This window comes from Talpa europaea (genome assembly GCF_964194135.1).
Source record: "Talpa europaea genome assembly, chromosome: 1".
NCBI classification, from domain to species: domain Eukaryota; kingdom Metazoa; phylum Chordata; class Mammalia; order Eulipotyphla; family Talpidae; genus Talpa; species Talpa europaea.
The window spans coordinates 84,030,830-84,048,968 of NC_140073.1; the positions used below are offsets into that span (position 1 = coordinate 84,030,830).

At 32.5% G+C, this 18,139-nt stretch overlaps 1 protein-coding gene across 1 annotated transcript in view; it reads right to left on the bottom strand.

Moving 5' to 3' along the window:
* Window positions 1-18,139, bottom strand: part of LRP1B (LDL receptor related protein 1B) — a gene marked incomplete at its 3' end in the record, with an annotated part of 1,731,654 nt that overhangs the window by 42,908 nt on the left and 1,670,607 nt on the right. Inside the window, exon 85 of the mRNA XM_084254814.1 lies at window positions 298-472. Within this exon, the coding sequence (XP_084110940.1) occupies window positions 298-472 (175 nt within the window). The remainder of the gene's footprint in view (window positions 1-297; window positions 473-18,139) is intronic.

Genomic DNA, 18,139 nt, shown 5'->3' on the forward strand with positions numbered 1-18,139 from the left:
TTGCATTTCACTATTTTTATACACTTTTAAGAATATTCAACATAGGGAATGGTCTGATCATATCATTGCACAATGAATTTTCATATTCTCCAGAGTTTCATAATAGGTATTAAGTTTAGTTTTAATTGAAATGAACTGAACTTCATCTCTAGATAAAAATAAATAAAAATTATGCAATGGTTGTCATCTAAAATTTTAGTATAAAGATAATTTATAATGCTTCCACAGTTTATTGCTGGATTGCCACATCCTTTTGGGTTCAAATGCTTTTATAAATTAAGTTGCATGTCTACTTACTTGCAAAATATATCTTCACTGTCTTTATTTATAATACAGTGCCCCCCATGGCACCTTATGCATTTGTCAACCTCACATTTCAGTCCTTCGTAGCGTGTTGGACAGACACATTCAACACTTCCATCATCCCCAATGGTACAAGATTCAGAATTTACACAGTAGTGGTGACAGATATCTAGGAAGAATGAAAAATGGACAAAAGGAAATTATAAGATGTTTTTCTTCAATCACAACAAATATTATCATTTCACTTAATATTAAAAAATGCTTAATCAATGGGTTCATTAATTTTCAAAAAGAACTTCTATTATATGTAACTAAAATTTTCTAATACTATTGTTTTCTCTATTTTCCAGAACTAGGCATTATTTTATATGACTAAAATGGATTATATTGGTATAAATTTAGCTAAAAACTTTTTTCTTGGTTCTGAGTTTTAACACTTAACAAGGTTCCTTAGGTTTCTTTCTAATGAACAAGACTACTATTTGTCTGAAATTCCTCAAGATTTCTAGACATGTCATTTATCACTTCCTCTCCTCACAGCTCTTTTCATCCAGGGAACAGAGTAGTATGTGTTGGGTAGGGAATTCCTACCTCTGTACCAGCCCTTAGTGTTGTGTGGAAAAGAACATTTCTTCTAAAAACACTATTACAGGACCAGGTATTTTCCAAACTCTTGGGCAAGTGAGTAGACAAAGAAATGTGCCTGTTGAGTAACTTGAAATGTGGACTGAATGAATGACGATCTATCATGGATGGAAAGTGATTAACAGAAGTAAAGGTTATTAGCCCCCTCCATGCAATACCTAACTTCCCGCTCAAAGGGAAAATATTCCTACTTCTGAGATCATTGTTTTGAAAGAGCATACTGAACATTACAAATAATTTTCTCAAGTACAAAGGAAGACTTTCTCAAATCTTTCCATACCTTTTGAATGTGAATAATAAAACAAAGACTACTTAATATTATAATAACCACAGTAACTGTAATTAGACATTCTGTCTCAGTATTTTTAAAAACAAACAAATCTATGCTTAAATATGAATATATTATAATTTATGACATTGAAGATATTGAAATTCGTAATATGAATAATCTTAAGCAAGTGAACTGATTATATCAATCCAGACTTTTTGTTTAGAAGCTGCAGTTTCCTTTCAGCTACCTAATTATAAAGTCCTATTAAATGAGATTAGCTGTGATAATGATCATAAATTATAAACTTTAGCCTGCTCAAAGACAATTATAATGGGTAAAGGAAGCTAAAACATAACTTAAAATTTTGTATTCATATATATATACCTAGCACTTTATTAAATCAGACAGAAATTACTTCCATTGACAGGTTTTCTTCAAATTTATGGAAATTTATTTCAAGCATTCTTATGCTTGCTGTTGCATTATGCCAAAAACCCTCAATGATATTCAATGCTTACATCTATTAATATGGATTTTGGCTATATTTAAGAAAAGAAGCTTTTTCAAAAGGTGAGAGGCTTGGAAACCTAAAAATTCAGTCAATGTTTATATCTGACCATTATGGTGTCTGTCTAAGTATGGCAGGTATGTATAAAACACAACTTCTGTTTTAATTTATGAGGACTGTATTAGCAGCTGACTACATGATCATCTAGCACGGTCCCCCAGTCAATGCAGAAAACATTAAATAACAACTTTTCACTAGGAAGGTTGCTAGTTACCTCTCATTGACAAAGGACTCTTAACAATGCCCTCCTCCCCCATTACTTTAAATTCCATCGTTTGATCCTGGATGAACTGACAACATAGTAGTTGACTAATATATCTTTCCAAGACCTTTATGTTTTTATTCAGAAGTTTCCAAAGTGGATAATTTATAAAAATTATATAGGTGGCTTATTTGAAATGCAAAAATTCCAGTGTCCTTCTTATAGTCCACCACCCACACCTATATTCTTATTCACAGATTTGAAATGGGGCCAATGGGATTAATTGAGCAAATAGAATTTGGGAACTAAGAAATATAAGGAAAATGATCTGGAGATAATAGTGCTGGCTGGCAGAAGGACTATATTGTCTAATAGTTATTAAATTAATTTGCTTTGACTAAAATAGTTTCTTAACTAACTTTGTGAGACCTAATTAAAATGCAATTTTTAAAAGATTTATTTATTTATGCATACAAGAGCTGGGGTATAGGCCAGAGGTGCAGGGCGGGGGCAGGTGTGGTGTGAGAGAGAGAGACAGAGTGGGGAACAGAACAGGCAGAATGACCAAAGTACACTGCTGAGGGGAGCGGTGGGTGAGTCAGGAGAGGTCTGCTGCACCATGTGGGTTGCTCCCTGGCTGGCCGGGAATCAAACTCATGCTACAGTGGCTGCATATAGCTTCATAGGTTGCATCTTAACCCTTGCACCACCAGGGAGGCCCCTAAAATGCAATTTTTGATCTAAAATTTTGATTCATGAAAACTGACCCAATAAACCAGAAAAACAATGGGAGGACACTATTTTGAAGTTTTATGATTCCCCTACATCACACTTTAGCTAAGGATATAGTTTGTACTTACCTAGAGTGCTAAAGTGTAAACTAAAAACTTACCTACAATTTACTAATTATACATAATTTTGATTATAATTTAAATCTGGTTTTGGTTAAGATTAAAAATACATGAGAATGTACCTAATTGATTAGCAATAAAGGAAATACAAATCAACATTTCAAGGAAATATGATCACCCACCCAAGAAATTGACAATAAAGAACATAAATGGATATATTACTAGAGGGAGTGTAAGTTCAACCCATTTAGAAAACAACTGACAGTATCTAATGAGTGTGAATGTACCCATACCTTATCCCTTTTTACTTCTACTCTTAATACGTATCCAAGAGAAAAGCATGCACATGTGCACCAAGAACATATGCATAACAAGCACAGCAACATTTTTTTAGAACTAGCCCCAAACTGAAAATAATCCAAACGTCCATCATAAGAAGAATAGCTGGTCCTCTAATACAGTGAATATAAACATATATGTTGTACAATGTATATGTTGCATATAAATATGTGTGTGTGTGTGTAGAAGGTGGGGAGGGAGGGACAGAGGAAACAACTATAAGCAACAACATGAATGAATCCAACTCACAAAAATAATATTGACAGAAAATAGCCAAACACAAGTAATAAATACTACTTGTTATTTATATAGTGTTCAAAATGCAAAACTATCTACAGTTTCAGAAATTAAAAAGGAATTATCTTTGGGGAGAAGGGAAAGGATAGTGCTGAGCATCTGCAGTACCAATGTTTTCTCTTCACCTTAATGTTGGTTTGCAGTGGTGGATACAACTGCAGATATTTTATTGAACTGTGTACTTGTGATTTTAAACTTTTCTATGTATATCATACCTTAACAGAAAGGTTTTTATTATAAGCAAATGGCATACAAGCACTCATTATAATATTATAGAACTTTTGGTTAATTTGCTAACTATGTTAAATATTTTTTTTCTCTTTATAAAGACTTTTTTAAAGGAATTCATGGTCTACTTTGTATGCTTTAAAGGAAATTCTCCACTCTTTAATGCTTTCATTATTTTTTCATAGCACGTCAGATGCATATTACTCATTGTTATTGACTGGCCTCATGACATAAAAATGGAATTCACATAATGTAAAAGAAAATATTGCTTAATATGAAATTATGATATAAGTAGATATTAGAATTTATGCTTTAACAAATAATTTTAAATTGCATGCTGTTAAGCATGCCACTTTTTCCTACTAAAAAGGCGGAAACTGTTTTAAACTCAGAACTCCTTCTCCACAGATATTAAAATGGGGGCACATATTTTTCCCAGTTCAAATGCTAGCACTCAATGCTGAGTTTAAGTTCAGGGACACAGACTCATTCACTGTATGCCACACCTGCAGAGTTGATTCCCACTATCTTTCTATGAAATTTTTTGACCATGTCCCACTACTTGACTTATGATATGGCACAGACAGAAATTTCTGAGTAGTGCGTTTTTCTGGACTTTTTACTGTACTCTTGTAAGGATTCAAGAGCACAATTCTATGAATGCTTATTCCCTCTCCCCGCCTTTCTTTCTTTGACTTGAAGCCTTCCATGTTTATTCAAGTTTATCTTCAAGTTTCCTAAACATAGCAGAAAGAAGATCATACATACATGAGGGACTTCAGGGTCTGATGTTTAAACTACCACATTAAGTAATGAATGCTTATAACTAGAAGGCAAAATCATTCCTCAAGTACTCTCTGCTAACTCAAGTTTAATCATGATACATGCTATGCTAACATCTAGGAGAGATTCTGAAACACTGACAGTGCTATTTCTAAACTGGACAATTCAACTGAAATCTGCCTTCTCTGCAATTGTCTCAGTATCATATATAATGTTAATAATACCACCTTACACCAGTAAGAATGGCACATATCCAAAAAAACAAGCAACAACTAATGTTGGCGAGAATGCGGTGAAAAAAGGAACATTCCTACATTGCTGGAGTGCTAAATGGTCCAATCACTATGGAAAGCTGTCTGGACGTTCCTCAGTCTACTAAAAATGGAGCTACCATATGATCTGGCAATTCCATTACTAGGGATCTACCCAAAGGACACAAAAACGGTGATTCAAAAGAGCACCTGTACACCTATGTTTATTGCAGCACTATTTACAATAGGTAAAACCTGGAAACAACCCAAATGCCCAAAAATAGATGACTGGTTCAAGAAGATGTGGTATATATACACAATGGAATATTATTCAGCAATAAAAAAGATGAACTCATGCCTTTCACAGAAATGTGGATGGAGCTAGAAGGAATTATGCTCAGTGAAATAAGCCAGAAGTAAAAAGAAAAATATTGGAAAGTTTCACTTATAGCAGGAATATAGGGGAACCAAATATCAGTGTAAAAAATAATAACAGTACAAAACACATCAAAACAAAAACACAATTATTTACCAGAGACATACTGTAGGGGAAGAGGTGGGAGAGGGGCCGGAGGGAGGGAGAGAGGAGCACAGGGGACTGTGGTGATGGTGCACGGGTGCCTTGGGGAAGGAAATTCTATGGGGACTCAATCTGAGGGGATGGGGGGAAGCAAATATTGTCTAAAATTTTTTTAAAAATGATAAATGTTAAAATAAAAAAGAAAAAAAATGCAGAAAAAAATAAGTCAAAGGAATACTACCTAATTTCTCTCTCATTTTCTTCACAGTTATAATTCATTTTGAATCATAAGCATCTATACAAAATTTATATTAATATAAGCTACATTTTCAGTCTCACCCTTCTATGTACTCTCAAATAATTACTATTATACTTGTTCAAATTCTAAATATCACTTCAGTTATTTACCAAAACAAAGGAATACTTCATTAGTACTTCCCAATCTAGCAGAAATTTAGCAAAGTATGAAGAAGAATGATATATGAAAGGGTCCATTAGTATGTAGTTGTTTGCTTTGATTCTAGTATTACTGCCCCGACCTAATGAGGTCTATAATAAACAGAGAAATGTAGCAGTCATTGGAAGAACACTTTCATTTTCCAAAGCATTGAAATATATTTATTCCATTGAGATTACCCCTTAAAGCATCAAAAATGCTTTAAAGCCATTTTTAAATTAAGATTTCTAAGAGACACATTTTCTTAAATATATTGGTGCATTTTTTTATTGTTAACCTATCACTATGATTACCAATTATTTGTATGAGTTTTACGGAAACTTTATGTCTTGACTTTCTTTTTAAGATGTCAGTTTTGACTAAATGAAATGTTGATAATAAATTAGTAGGCAACTATAAACTAGAAATTTCATAGAGCTAGAGCTGAGACTATTAATGGTTGGTTAACCTCAAGGTGTGCAGCAAAGGAACTATTTTCAATTTCTGACACAGACATGGACACATGCACACTCCTTTTGCCACACAAGCAACAGTCTTTTCTCATTCAAAATTTAAATTTAACTCAATATTTATACAAAGAAAGTTTTAAGAAAGTGATAGACTAAAAGAACACAGGTTAAAAGATGGTAGAAGGCTTGTTGGGAGGGATGAAATAGTAAAGTGATTAAGATAAAATGATAAAAAAGACTGAACATAGGGCCTCCCCTGGTGGCGCAGTGGTTGAGCCTTGGGCTGCAAAGCTGCCCGCAGCCTCTGCAGTGCCAGGTTCAATCCCCGGCCACTAGCGAGGATCCCACATGGTGGCGCAGACCTCTCCTGCTGCGCGCGCTGCTCCCCTCAGCAGTGTATTTCGTCAGTCTGCCTGTTCTGTCCTATGCTCTGGCTCTGGTGAATTCTCTCACCCTCCCAGGCTTCTCTCTGTACCCAGGGCTTGTATAAATAAATAAATAAACAAACAAATAAATCTTAAAAAAAAAGACTGAAAATAGAAGCGTCAGCCAATATGACTGGTAAGAAGTTAGCAGTAGCAGTGGCAGTTTGAATTTGAGAAAAGGGAAGCTGGCAGTACAAGATGCTTCATCTCCTTTTAAACAACTTCAGCAATTTAAACATGATGAGAAAATGTATATGGTAGGTCCAAAATTGAGGACATGCAGTTGCCTGATTGTATAGTAGGAGCTGTGAGAAAGCCCAAAAATACAGACAAAACACCATCTCTACAGAGCTGAGAAACCAGTAGAAATGTTAAAAAAAAAAGACAGAAACCAAAATTAATCTGAATAATGCCCACTGTGGCAGGAGACTAGCATCGTTGCTACCAAGAAAATCTTCTTTCCTTTGGAATATCATCCCATCTAAAATTTGAGCATTTTGCTGACCTGAATGGCATAACAATTGAGATGTGCTGCATATGATAAGCAACAATGAAATGTAATTAATCTGTGCTAAGAAAGTAGAGATTACCATGAAATTATATAATAGCACTTTATATTCACAATAAAAATTGTTATAACCTCTAAGGGTAATTACACTAAGAACTGCATGGTAGCACCAAACACAATCATGTAATCTAAAGGACAATGATGGATATATAATTACAGAATATTCATATGGTAATTAGGTAGATAGTAACTGGAGAATAAATGAATGGCTATTTTCTGCAACACAAATGAAGTAATGTTCAAGGGAGATTATTATTGCACTTTGTCTTGCTATCTTTCCTTCTCTTTTTTTTTCATTTTCAAGCAATCAGAAATACAAGGAAATACTTCTACATTTTTTACAGTATCTTAAAAGACTACATAAAAGTATGTACATATATAGGTATATAAACAGGTTTATGAATATTCATGGTGAGACAGATGTCTATTAAATCTTTAGCTGCAAATTTCTTTCCCAAATACTCCTTTCTGTTGAAAAAGTAATTATCAAAACTAGCTATTAACTCACATTTGCAAAAGGGCTATTCACATTGTAATAGTGAAGTGTGAAATTTATTTAAAAAAGAATAAAACCACACTAAATAATACCACCTACATGGACTGAAGGTACTCAGTAAGAATATTGGGGATACTGGAGAATCTTAATCAGTATTACAGAAGTTATTCAGGGATCTAGATTACACAATTAGATATGTGTCCATCAATTTTTCTATTACCACCTGGCCTCGAAAAATGTTATCTGAATTTTTTTGATTCATAATTTAAGTAAATATTTGATAATTTAGAACTGCACAAACACACACAAAAGACAATACATTTAACAGTAGGACTGGATACTATCACAAAGAAGAAAAAGTAAATCCATGGTGTAATTCAAAAGATGTAACTGCACTCCATACCTGAGCTCCATTTTCAATGCAATTAACACTCCACCTTCACAGTTATTTAATTGTGCCACAAGGGGAATCATTTATGATTTTTGCAAATATTCTCTTTGCAGGGATATTGATGACTGCTTCCAAGTATGTATGAAATATAGGATAATTTCCAAGAGAATGAACAATGGTATTTTATGAACTTTTGGTGAATACTTACATTAGGATGACAAAATAAGAAATAGACCATGACAAATATTAGCCAGAATATGAGGAACCTGGGAATTTAGTCCAGGCTTTTTTCTCATTAATGATGTGACTTCATCTGAGTTATTTATCTCTCCAAGATACTCTTTGTTCATGTTTAAACAACAGATTACTAGATCTGAGTAAGATTATGTCAGGATTCCCTTTCTCAATACCATCAAGACTGACTAGTGCCTGTTTTGCAGTAAAACGATGGAAATGATTATGATGATGATAGACATGACAGACACATGTGACTGTTAGAGTCTCATGCATTGAATTGGTTTTATCCTCATTTTACAGGTGACAAAACTGAAGCAGACAGGTTAGGCAATTTGTCAAAGATCGTAGAATAAATGGGAGAATTCAAATTAAAAAGAGAATAAAATTTTGTCTTCCTTATTTAATAATTCATATAGCTCTCAGAAATAAAATCAAGAAGTAATTTTAAATTATCTTTGATGATGTCTTTCATTGATGTGTATCTGAAACAGAACATACCTCTAAGCTACATGGATTACTGAGAGTCTAACCATCAGTGAGAATGTCAGAGTCCAGACCCAGGAGTGACTGACACACCTAGACTTGCATTATGAGAGCTCAATAACAGGAACTTCCCCTTATCATCCAAACATTCACATTTCATATGTCATTTTTAGCTTCCATTCCCAACTTAGACACTAACATTTGGTTTATAACACCGTGTTCTTTTACATATGTGCTGTTCATTACCAGACAAGATCAACTACGGATTGTTGCAGATGAAGAACAACGACAACAAAAAACAGCCAAGAAATTACAACATTAAACATGGCTGAGTATTACCATTAACTGACACCTCATGTAGGGTGAAATATTTGGAAGATTTTCTGGCAAAGTTCTAAGATTCCTAGATATGTTAACAAGAGAGAGTGTGACCTTTCAATCTCTAGGGTGAGTTTTTCATCTAGCATGGGTTAGGAGATAAAAGAAATAAAGTAACTTGTATAAATTTGCTTAGAGAGATTCTTTGACAGATTAAATAGGGAAATAGTAAAACAGATTTAAGAAATATTATAATGTATTCTTTTTACATTTCTCAAAAGCTTTACACTATTTAAGACATTTTAATAATTAAACTTATTGCAAAGTCCTAAATACATCTTCTAATTTCAGAACTGAGTTTAATAAAGTAGGCAAACATTGAATCCAGGTACAGTAATTAAATATTCACTAGGGGAAAATGTGTGCAAAACTCTGATTAGGGCTGATAAATTTTCATCAGGAGATTATGTCTAAGAAAATTAGCATTTTGTAATCTAGTACTAGAAATATATCCCAAATATTTCTATAGAGAAAATGAAAATAAAATTCACCATGAGCAAACAGTGCCATTTCTGAGTATCCAAGTAGAAGGAAAATGTAAAATTCAGAAAACCAACTTATCAGAACTTTTATCTGAGTGAGACATGGAAATTGAAAAGCACCAGAATTTACATTTTCAGTAGGCTACTATTTCAAAGTGCTTGTAATTTTAGTAGAAGTCCAAAATTAACTTATGAAACTATCATGACTATGCTTTTTTTTTTCATATATCAGAGAAACCTATATAACTTTTGCTTTTAATGTCCTGGTTTGACTGTTCCTCTATTTTTAAAGCAGTCCCACTATGAAGCTTTCGGCAAGTAACTATTTATAAAGTAGACAGTCTTTTGAGACTTGAAAGTAAGCGGACGTGCAGGTGACATCTAAATATGGTTTACCAGATGAGGCTAACTGAAAACCAAATAAGCCTGAATAAGCATATGATGACAAAAAATAGAATGAAAATGAAGCATACAAATATATGTGGTACCTATATAGCAGTAAAAAGCCATTTGCCATATTTAGACCCTCAATTCCCTATCAGGACATTGAGTATATATTAAGGTATAATTAACGGGAACTTGATAAAATTCATGGACAAACATTGTGTTAACTGTATCTACTGATTTATCATCACAGATACCCTCAGACTGCCTGTACTTCAAAGCTAATGTGGTTGAAAAAAGTCAAGATCAATAAATGTTTCAGTTAATTGGGACATGTGACTATTTTTTTAAAAGATAATTCAGAGTATAAATACCTCATTTTTAGAAAACAATTTTTAAGAGAATCTATTGTTATCATGTTGTAGAGTTGTAGCCTAACTAGAGGTCAGAGAATGTTCCACTTCAACATATGAAGTGAAACATATGGGAGAGTATGAGGCCATTCTAGACAAACTCATGTATTCCTACATATATAAATTTCCTTTGGTCTCTGTTCTTCTTTCCATAATTCAATCTTACCCTTTTTCTATTTCCAAGTTACTTACTTCAAACCTAAATGTTAAAGGTATGATTACTGGTACACTTAACTCACTTTACCTTCCTTTTCCTTCAATATGTTACCTTGAAAAATACATACTATATCTCTTTCTACAGCAATACATTGGTATTGGTATAGCTATATACAGAGAGGTACCTACACTGGTGTGATAAGGAAAACACGCAGCTCATACAGACGTAATTACTATTTAATCAGAGATCACTAAACTACTGAGAAGGTCACTCAGAAAAGATCATGTGATCAGAGTAAAATGTAGCAAGTTATCAAAGATTTGCTCTGGTCAAATGTGCAAGTTTCTTTTAGGTCAGATATTTAAGGGTAAATATATTATTAATATATAACAATTAGCTCTCCACTTTACTAAGACTCAGAATAATTCAAAGGTCACAGAAAATCACTTGAATTTTATTAGTAGTGTTTAACCTTTTGCATGATTAGGAGTATGCATTGCATTACTATCATTAATCAATAATTTAAGATGTTTTATTTATAAATAGTATTATTCTTCTAAAACAACCTTATAACTTATTTCAACTTTAAGGATATAAGTCATGGCTCTTTAGTACACACAGTAGACAAAAGGGTACTGAAACAAGAAACTGATACAGTAACCAATATAGAGGGAGTTAAGTGACTCTTCTCTCCCTTTAGGTAGTAGTCTGGCTCTTAATTCACCCTGTCTGCTTTTCACAATCTCATTTCTTACCACCGAGAGCTAACATGTTTGTGGATTATTTAAAAAAATACCAAAGTGTACCATGAGAGCAGTTTTCTGTTCTATTCATGACTAAACTGAATAGAACCTCAGTGGTTGGCACATATTATTCTAATAATATTTGTTGAATGAATGGATGAGCACTGCTCCTTGGAAAGCAGAGAACTTCAGAAGGCCTCAGAGAACAAAAATCACACTGCTGATTTTTCAAATTTTGAAACCCCAAAGGTAACTATTAGTTTATGTACAGATGGGATCAAGATTAGTTTTACCACTCCTGCAACTAAATCATGTTTGTTGGATGTATATGAGTATGTTATGTTGGGAAGAGGAAGGTGGGAAATAGAAGCAAATAGGGAACAAAGACAAATCAAGTCCCAATGGGTCACTTCAGATATCTAATGTCTTCATGAAACACTCAGTTGCCGGATCAATGAATCAATTACCACACACTCTAAGCAGCAATGAGAATGACAGATGTGACCAGCCAAATTCCCAGTTATAGGTGTTACCTAGATTTAGTAAATTTAACTGTGTCCAATATGTTTCATTTAGTAGCTGACCTAACAAGAGCATGCTTATTCAAGAAACTATTTTCTTCAAAAGTTTGATCTACTTATTTTCATATGATTGAAACAAAAATTTCATTATAAATTCATGGATCACCTCAGAAATTACTTTTAAAAAGCATCTGAAATCATATTTATAAGCACTATAACATTACTAAATTTATCATTATACAGATTATATATAACCTAAGTATACATTACCCAAAATACATATTAAAAATGATAGACACTCAAAATATCTATTAGAGTAAAAATTTTAAAAATAAACATTTGCATTTGACTTGAAAATTCACAAAGGATTCTTCTTAAAGATTCCCAAAGTTGAAATTCACAAATCTGAAAAGCAAAGTCATACTGTCTTTCTTTTCCATTAATCATGTAACTGAGTTTCACCTGTATTGAAAATACAAATTTGAAAACCTAAGAATACTATTCTTAGTCCATAAGTTTCTACTTTATGTAGCTCTGAATGATTCTGAAAGAATGTTTTAATTCCATATCATTACCTCTAAACCCCCGTATTTCTTCCTCAAATCTAGCTTGACAAATTTCAGGAGAATAAATGTAGAATGCATATTCATTTTTTATAGTAATACTGATTTTTCAAAACTGTATAAGAATCAGAAATACAGGATCTCACCTCTTCAGATGTATGTCACACCCCACACAAAAATAGAATGTGTATTCAATGAAGTTCCAGAAAATCACTGAAATTATGTATAATATACATAATTTGTATACAAATATACATAAAATTATGTATAATATACATAATTTATGTATAATAAATACATAATTTATGTATAATATATACTATGTATAATATACATAATATAATATAATTTTATAATATATTATTATGTCATATATTAATGATTATATTATGTTTTTGTTCATTCTCGGCAATACATTCTTAAAAAGGTCAGAAAGTCCCTATTACCTTTCAATAAAAGAAGCACAGGAATCTGGAGCTGAACATACAAGTTGTTGTCTGGAAGATACTGGGGAAGTGACCTTAGTTCTTAACTTCAGACTGCAAATACGTAGTCATTTTAATGAGTTGCCCTTCATTACATGGTCCAATTTGTTTGTTTCTGAAGCTATGCTAACTATTTGTATCAATTGATTTTCAAGGAAGGCTTGTCCTAAAATCATTACAATATAGATTTTTTTTAGTCCTCAAAATGAATAAAGTGCAAATCATTTCATCATGTTGAAAATTAGACCATATTATTACCATGGATTTAGAGATAGATCTTCAGGTGGGATTACAGACTTTACAATGCAAGATTAACTACCTGACCTTTAGCTTAATCTCTGTGCTGTCATGAACCATGTGACTTTCTGTTTTTCAGAGTGTACAAAACTTAACTTGTAGCTGGCTATTTGGGAAAAACCCCAATAAATGGATTTTTTCTCCTCATGGTTAATTTTCACACATTTAAGCACCTATATTATGAAAAATTATTGGTTATCTCTGGGATTCCCATTTTTATTCAACTTTGTTCTTTTTATGTTATTTCATTTGTTGGAAAATATATTAGATTTAAAATACATGCATTTATCTAAATCAAACCTATGATAATTATATTTTTGCCTTCATGAGATTGTAACTGAACAAACAAATGCAATTATGAATTTACTGTTCTGATTTTGACAAAGATCTGTTCTTTATTTTGTTGGTACTATCACCATGAAGTAAATTATAAATCTCTCCTCCCTTTTTTTTAACTTTTTATGCTGGGATTAGAAGCTATGAGTATAGATTTGGGAAGTTTTTTTTTTTTTTTTTAACTTCGAGAGTTGATGATCGGATACTAGCTTTCCTACCATTTTTTTACCGATACAAAAGATAACATAATTTTTACTAGCAGTCTGTTAAACTATCAAAACAGCTTCTATCTTTTATATAAAACAGAATTATGCAAGTTTATAAAGATGAAATATTTAATTAAACATGAAGTTTTCATATTAACAAGATAGGAGTCTTATTTTCTCCATTTAAAGCATTTAAAAATTCCTGACTCATGATATTTTTTTAAAAGCATGTCAGTTGACATTCCAAATCTTACATAAATCACTGCAATTTAGAGACATTTTATGAGAAACAATTTGCTTGTTTAAAGTAAACCTCAAGTAAATATTATTGCTTAATTTGTATCTATCTATATATGATGTATGTGCTAACTTGTTTTCAAATAGGTAATTTGTTTGTAGATAAGTTTTTTTTTTTTCTTTTTGGCAAGTGAATCCATTCAGTTCACTTAACACCAAGTATGTCAGAGTAACAGCCACAAATGGCTTTTTTCATGGGAAACCTTGTTGTTGTTGTTGTTGTTGTTTTTTGAGAGTTCCCAACTGGTCAGGTCAATTAGATAATTATTAACCACCACTTGTGTGACAGGCAATTTCAACCTTCAATTAAGTAGTTTTACAACTGCCTCTCATATTATTTTTTTATATTCATTCTTTCTCAAAGTGAAAATAAGGATAAATACCTGTCTATGTTACTAATGCAATAAAAAAATAATAGGTGAAATCATCAAAATGTGGCATAATTAATGGGAGAAACAAACGTATTGGGAGATCAGTTGTTTTGAAATCAAGTGAAGCTAGCATGGAAAAACATTGCTATGATGCTAGCAAGAGTAATATTTGCAAAGATTTTTTTTCAGTAATACTAAATAAAATTAATAAATATAACTACACAGATTCCAAGTGTGTTTTTTTTTTTATTTCTGGCTATTTAACAAATACTTGTGTAATCTATTAGAAATAAAAATAAAAAAATAAAAAAAATAATTACAAGGAAAGTTACATGACATAGAGATGCAAAATTTATTCAGTTACTTTATAGATATGTTGTTGGAATTTGAAATTGAATCATATATGAAAACTTAATATTGTGCTTGTATATAGCATCAACTAAAGTTTATTTTTAATCTTTACTAATCCTTTTTTATTATATAATTCTAAATTTCAGCTTGTCTACCTTTTATTTTGAAAGATATCCCATTTAGCTTTTTAAACACCAAAAATTATGTAGGTCAACTGTCATCGCGGAATTTTTATATTGATGTATATACCTAACACCTAGAACAATAAATGATACCCATTATACATAACAGTTGAATATATTTCTTTTGATAATCAAAATAAACATTTTCACTCACATGTGACATATTTTCTGTTAGGAAACATTTAACTCATTTAACTCATTTATTTACTTTTCATTTTCCCCCTCAATCTTTTCCCTTTTATATTTATATGTCTTTTAAATGACAGCCTAGCATTAAAGCCAAAATCTGATTTTAGTAATTCTAGTTTTACTATTGTGTCAAAAGTTTCTTCAATATCATTTTTATAACTGATAGTATCCTCTAGAGTAAAATAATAAAATTATTTCATTATCATGCCCTTAACCCATTATTTTCTATCATGATCACATGAGAAAAGAAACTTATTTTCTTTCACAAACATTAAATCAAATCTAATTCTATTTTTACAATATATATTTTTTAAACAATATATTTTTTTGTGAAAACACAGTTTCTTATAGTTTACAGGTCTTAACGAGACAGTAAATACAGGGGGTCCAGAACTCTAGTCCTTGCTTTTGAGTGAGAACTTGGTAGAGTAAAGAAAACAACTGGAACTAAGAGAAAAAGCAACACTTATATGGATAGTTAATCAATGACAGACGATAGTATATAATAGTGCTGAGAAAACAAGACAGCCAAATGCAAAAGAATGAAACTAAACCACCATCGCATACTTTACACTAAAGTTAACTTGAAATAGATTGAAGACATGCATGTAAGACGCTAAATGGTAAAATAATTGGCAAAAAACACAGGTAAAGTATTCTAAGACATTGACTTTAGCAATATCTTTTGGGCCTTGACAAAGGCAAGAGGGAACAAAAGCAAACAAAAACAAATGAGATTACATCAAACTGAAAAGATTCTGTGCAGCAAAAAAACAAACAAACAAACAAAAAAAACCTATCATTAAAATGAAAAGGCACCTTACCAGATAGGAGAAAATATTTGTACTTTATACATTTGAGAAGGGGTAGTATCCAAGATCTATAAGGAACTCAAATAACTCAATGAAAACAACTTAATCAAAAATGAACAGAAGAGCTAAAGACACATCTCCAAAGAAAACCTCCAGAGGGCCAATAGGCACATGAAAAAAATGCTTGTCATCACTTATCACTAGGGAAATACATATCAAAATCAAAATCAGATACTAGCTCACACCTGTGAGAATAGTCCATATCAAAAAAGAAACAAGTGCTGGTGAGGGTGTGGTGAACAAAGAATCCTCCTACAATGTTGGTGAGAATAGGAACTGCTTTAGTCCCTATGGAAAATAGTATGGAGGTTTCTTAAAATATTAAAAATAGATCTGCCATATTATCCAGGAATTCCACTTCTAGGTATCCACCTAAAGACTATAAAAACACTAATGATACAAAGGGATGTGTGTGTGTGTATATGCTTTCTATTTTATTTTTTTTAAAGATTTATTTTTATTTATTTATACAAGCACTGGGTACAGTCAGAAGCGCGGGAGGGTGAGAGAATTCACCAGAGCCAGAGCGGGGAGCAGAACAGGCAGAAGGACCGAAGTACACTGCTGAGGGGAGCAGCGGGCGGCAGGAGAGGTCTGCACGCCATGCGGGACCCTCCTCCAGTGGCTGGGGAGCAGCTGGGGATCGAACCGGCGTTGCAGAGGCTGTGGGCAGCTTTGCAACCCAGCGCTCAACCGCTGCGCCACCGGGGAGGCCCTGTATATATGCTTTTTAAACAGCAATACTTATAATCATCAAGTTATCAAAATAACCCAAGAGCCCAATGACAGGTGAGTAGATCAAGAAGATGTGGTACATACACACAATGAAATATTATTCAGTTATTTAAAAAAAGATGAAACATTGCCACTTATAACATCATGGATGGATGTTAAAACATCACGGATGGATGCTAAGTGAAGTATGTCAGAAGGAGAAAGACAAATACTGGATAATCTCACTCATGTGGAATATAGAGAAACAAAACAAGGGAACAGACAAAACTAAATAAAGCCAAATTCTAGCAATCTAACTATAGAATTGAGGTTACTATAGGAAAAGTTGGGAGTCTGGATAAAAGGCAAGAAGGGGCCCAATGAACTTCAGGTGGAAGACTATGAGTACTTTGGTGGTGGGTGTGGTGTGGTAACATAAATCTGAAGAGGTGTGAACCTATTCTTCTAATTGATTTTAAAACAACTGATCTCCCAATACTCTTGTGTTTCTCCCATTAATCATGCCACATTTTGAATGATTTCACCTATTATATTTTTTATTTCATTAGTACCATAGACAGGTATTTAGCCTTTTTTTTACTTTGAGAAAGAATATTAAAAAATAATATGAGAGGCAGTTGTAAAACTAGTTAACAGTTTTACAAACAGTGATGGAGACCAACATTACCTCAATATAAAATAATACAAAAAGAGAAGAAGTGGACCCTACAGTCTGGAAACAAGATATCACTACCTTGTTTACATTCATTCATATGTCTAATACTATCTATGGAGTTCAGGCACTGAGTTAACTTCCAAGATTGATGAGTTTGTAAAATACCATGACCTGTTTCATGTACTGGTGGGACGGGGAGTCAAGAAATTTAATGATATTAATGTTGAGTGAAAAGTACCAAAAAAAAAGTACTTTGTGGTCATCCCATCGATGGGAAAAGAGGAGCTAGTAAATTGAGACAAAGGAAATAAGACATGGAGGACAAAAATAATAATGGTTCCCAAGCAGAAGACTAGAGGACTCAGAAAGCATCAATGAGAGGACAGACAGATTGCTATTTTATTTTAATACTTGGCTCTTAGACCAGATTGAATTGGTCACAATTAGCCTTTTTACACTAATGTTATTACCCCTTAATTACAAATGACCTCAGTTACTGTTGACCTCATATTTAATATTCAGGTTTAAATTTAAAATGTCTTTTTTTTAATTTACTCCAGAATATCATAAAATCTTTGTTCTGAAATAACATGAAACGGAGTTGTAGTTGTTCTTAAACACCTTATTCAAAGGACACTTAATTTTGCTTTTGCTATACTTATCCCTATCTCTTCTCCCTTGGCCACTGCTGTTAAATTTAATTTGCATTTCAAATCTGAGGATTTTATATTGCCATTAGAGTTGTGAAATGTTTTTAC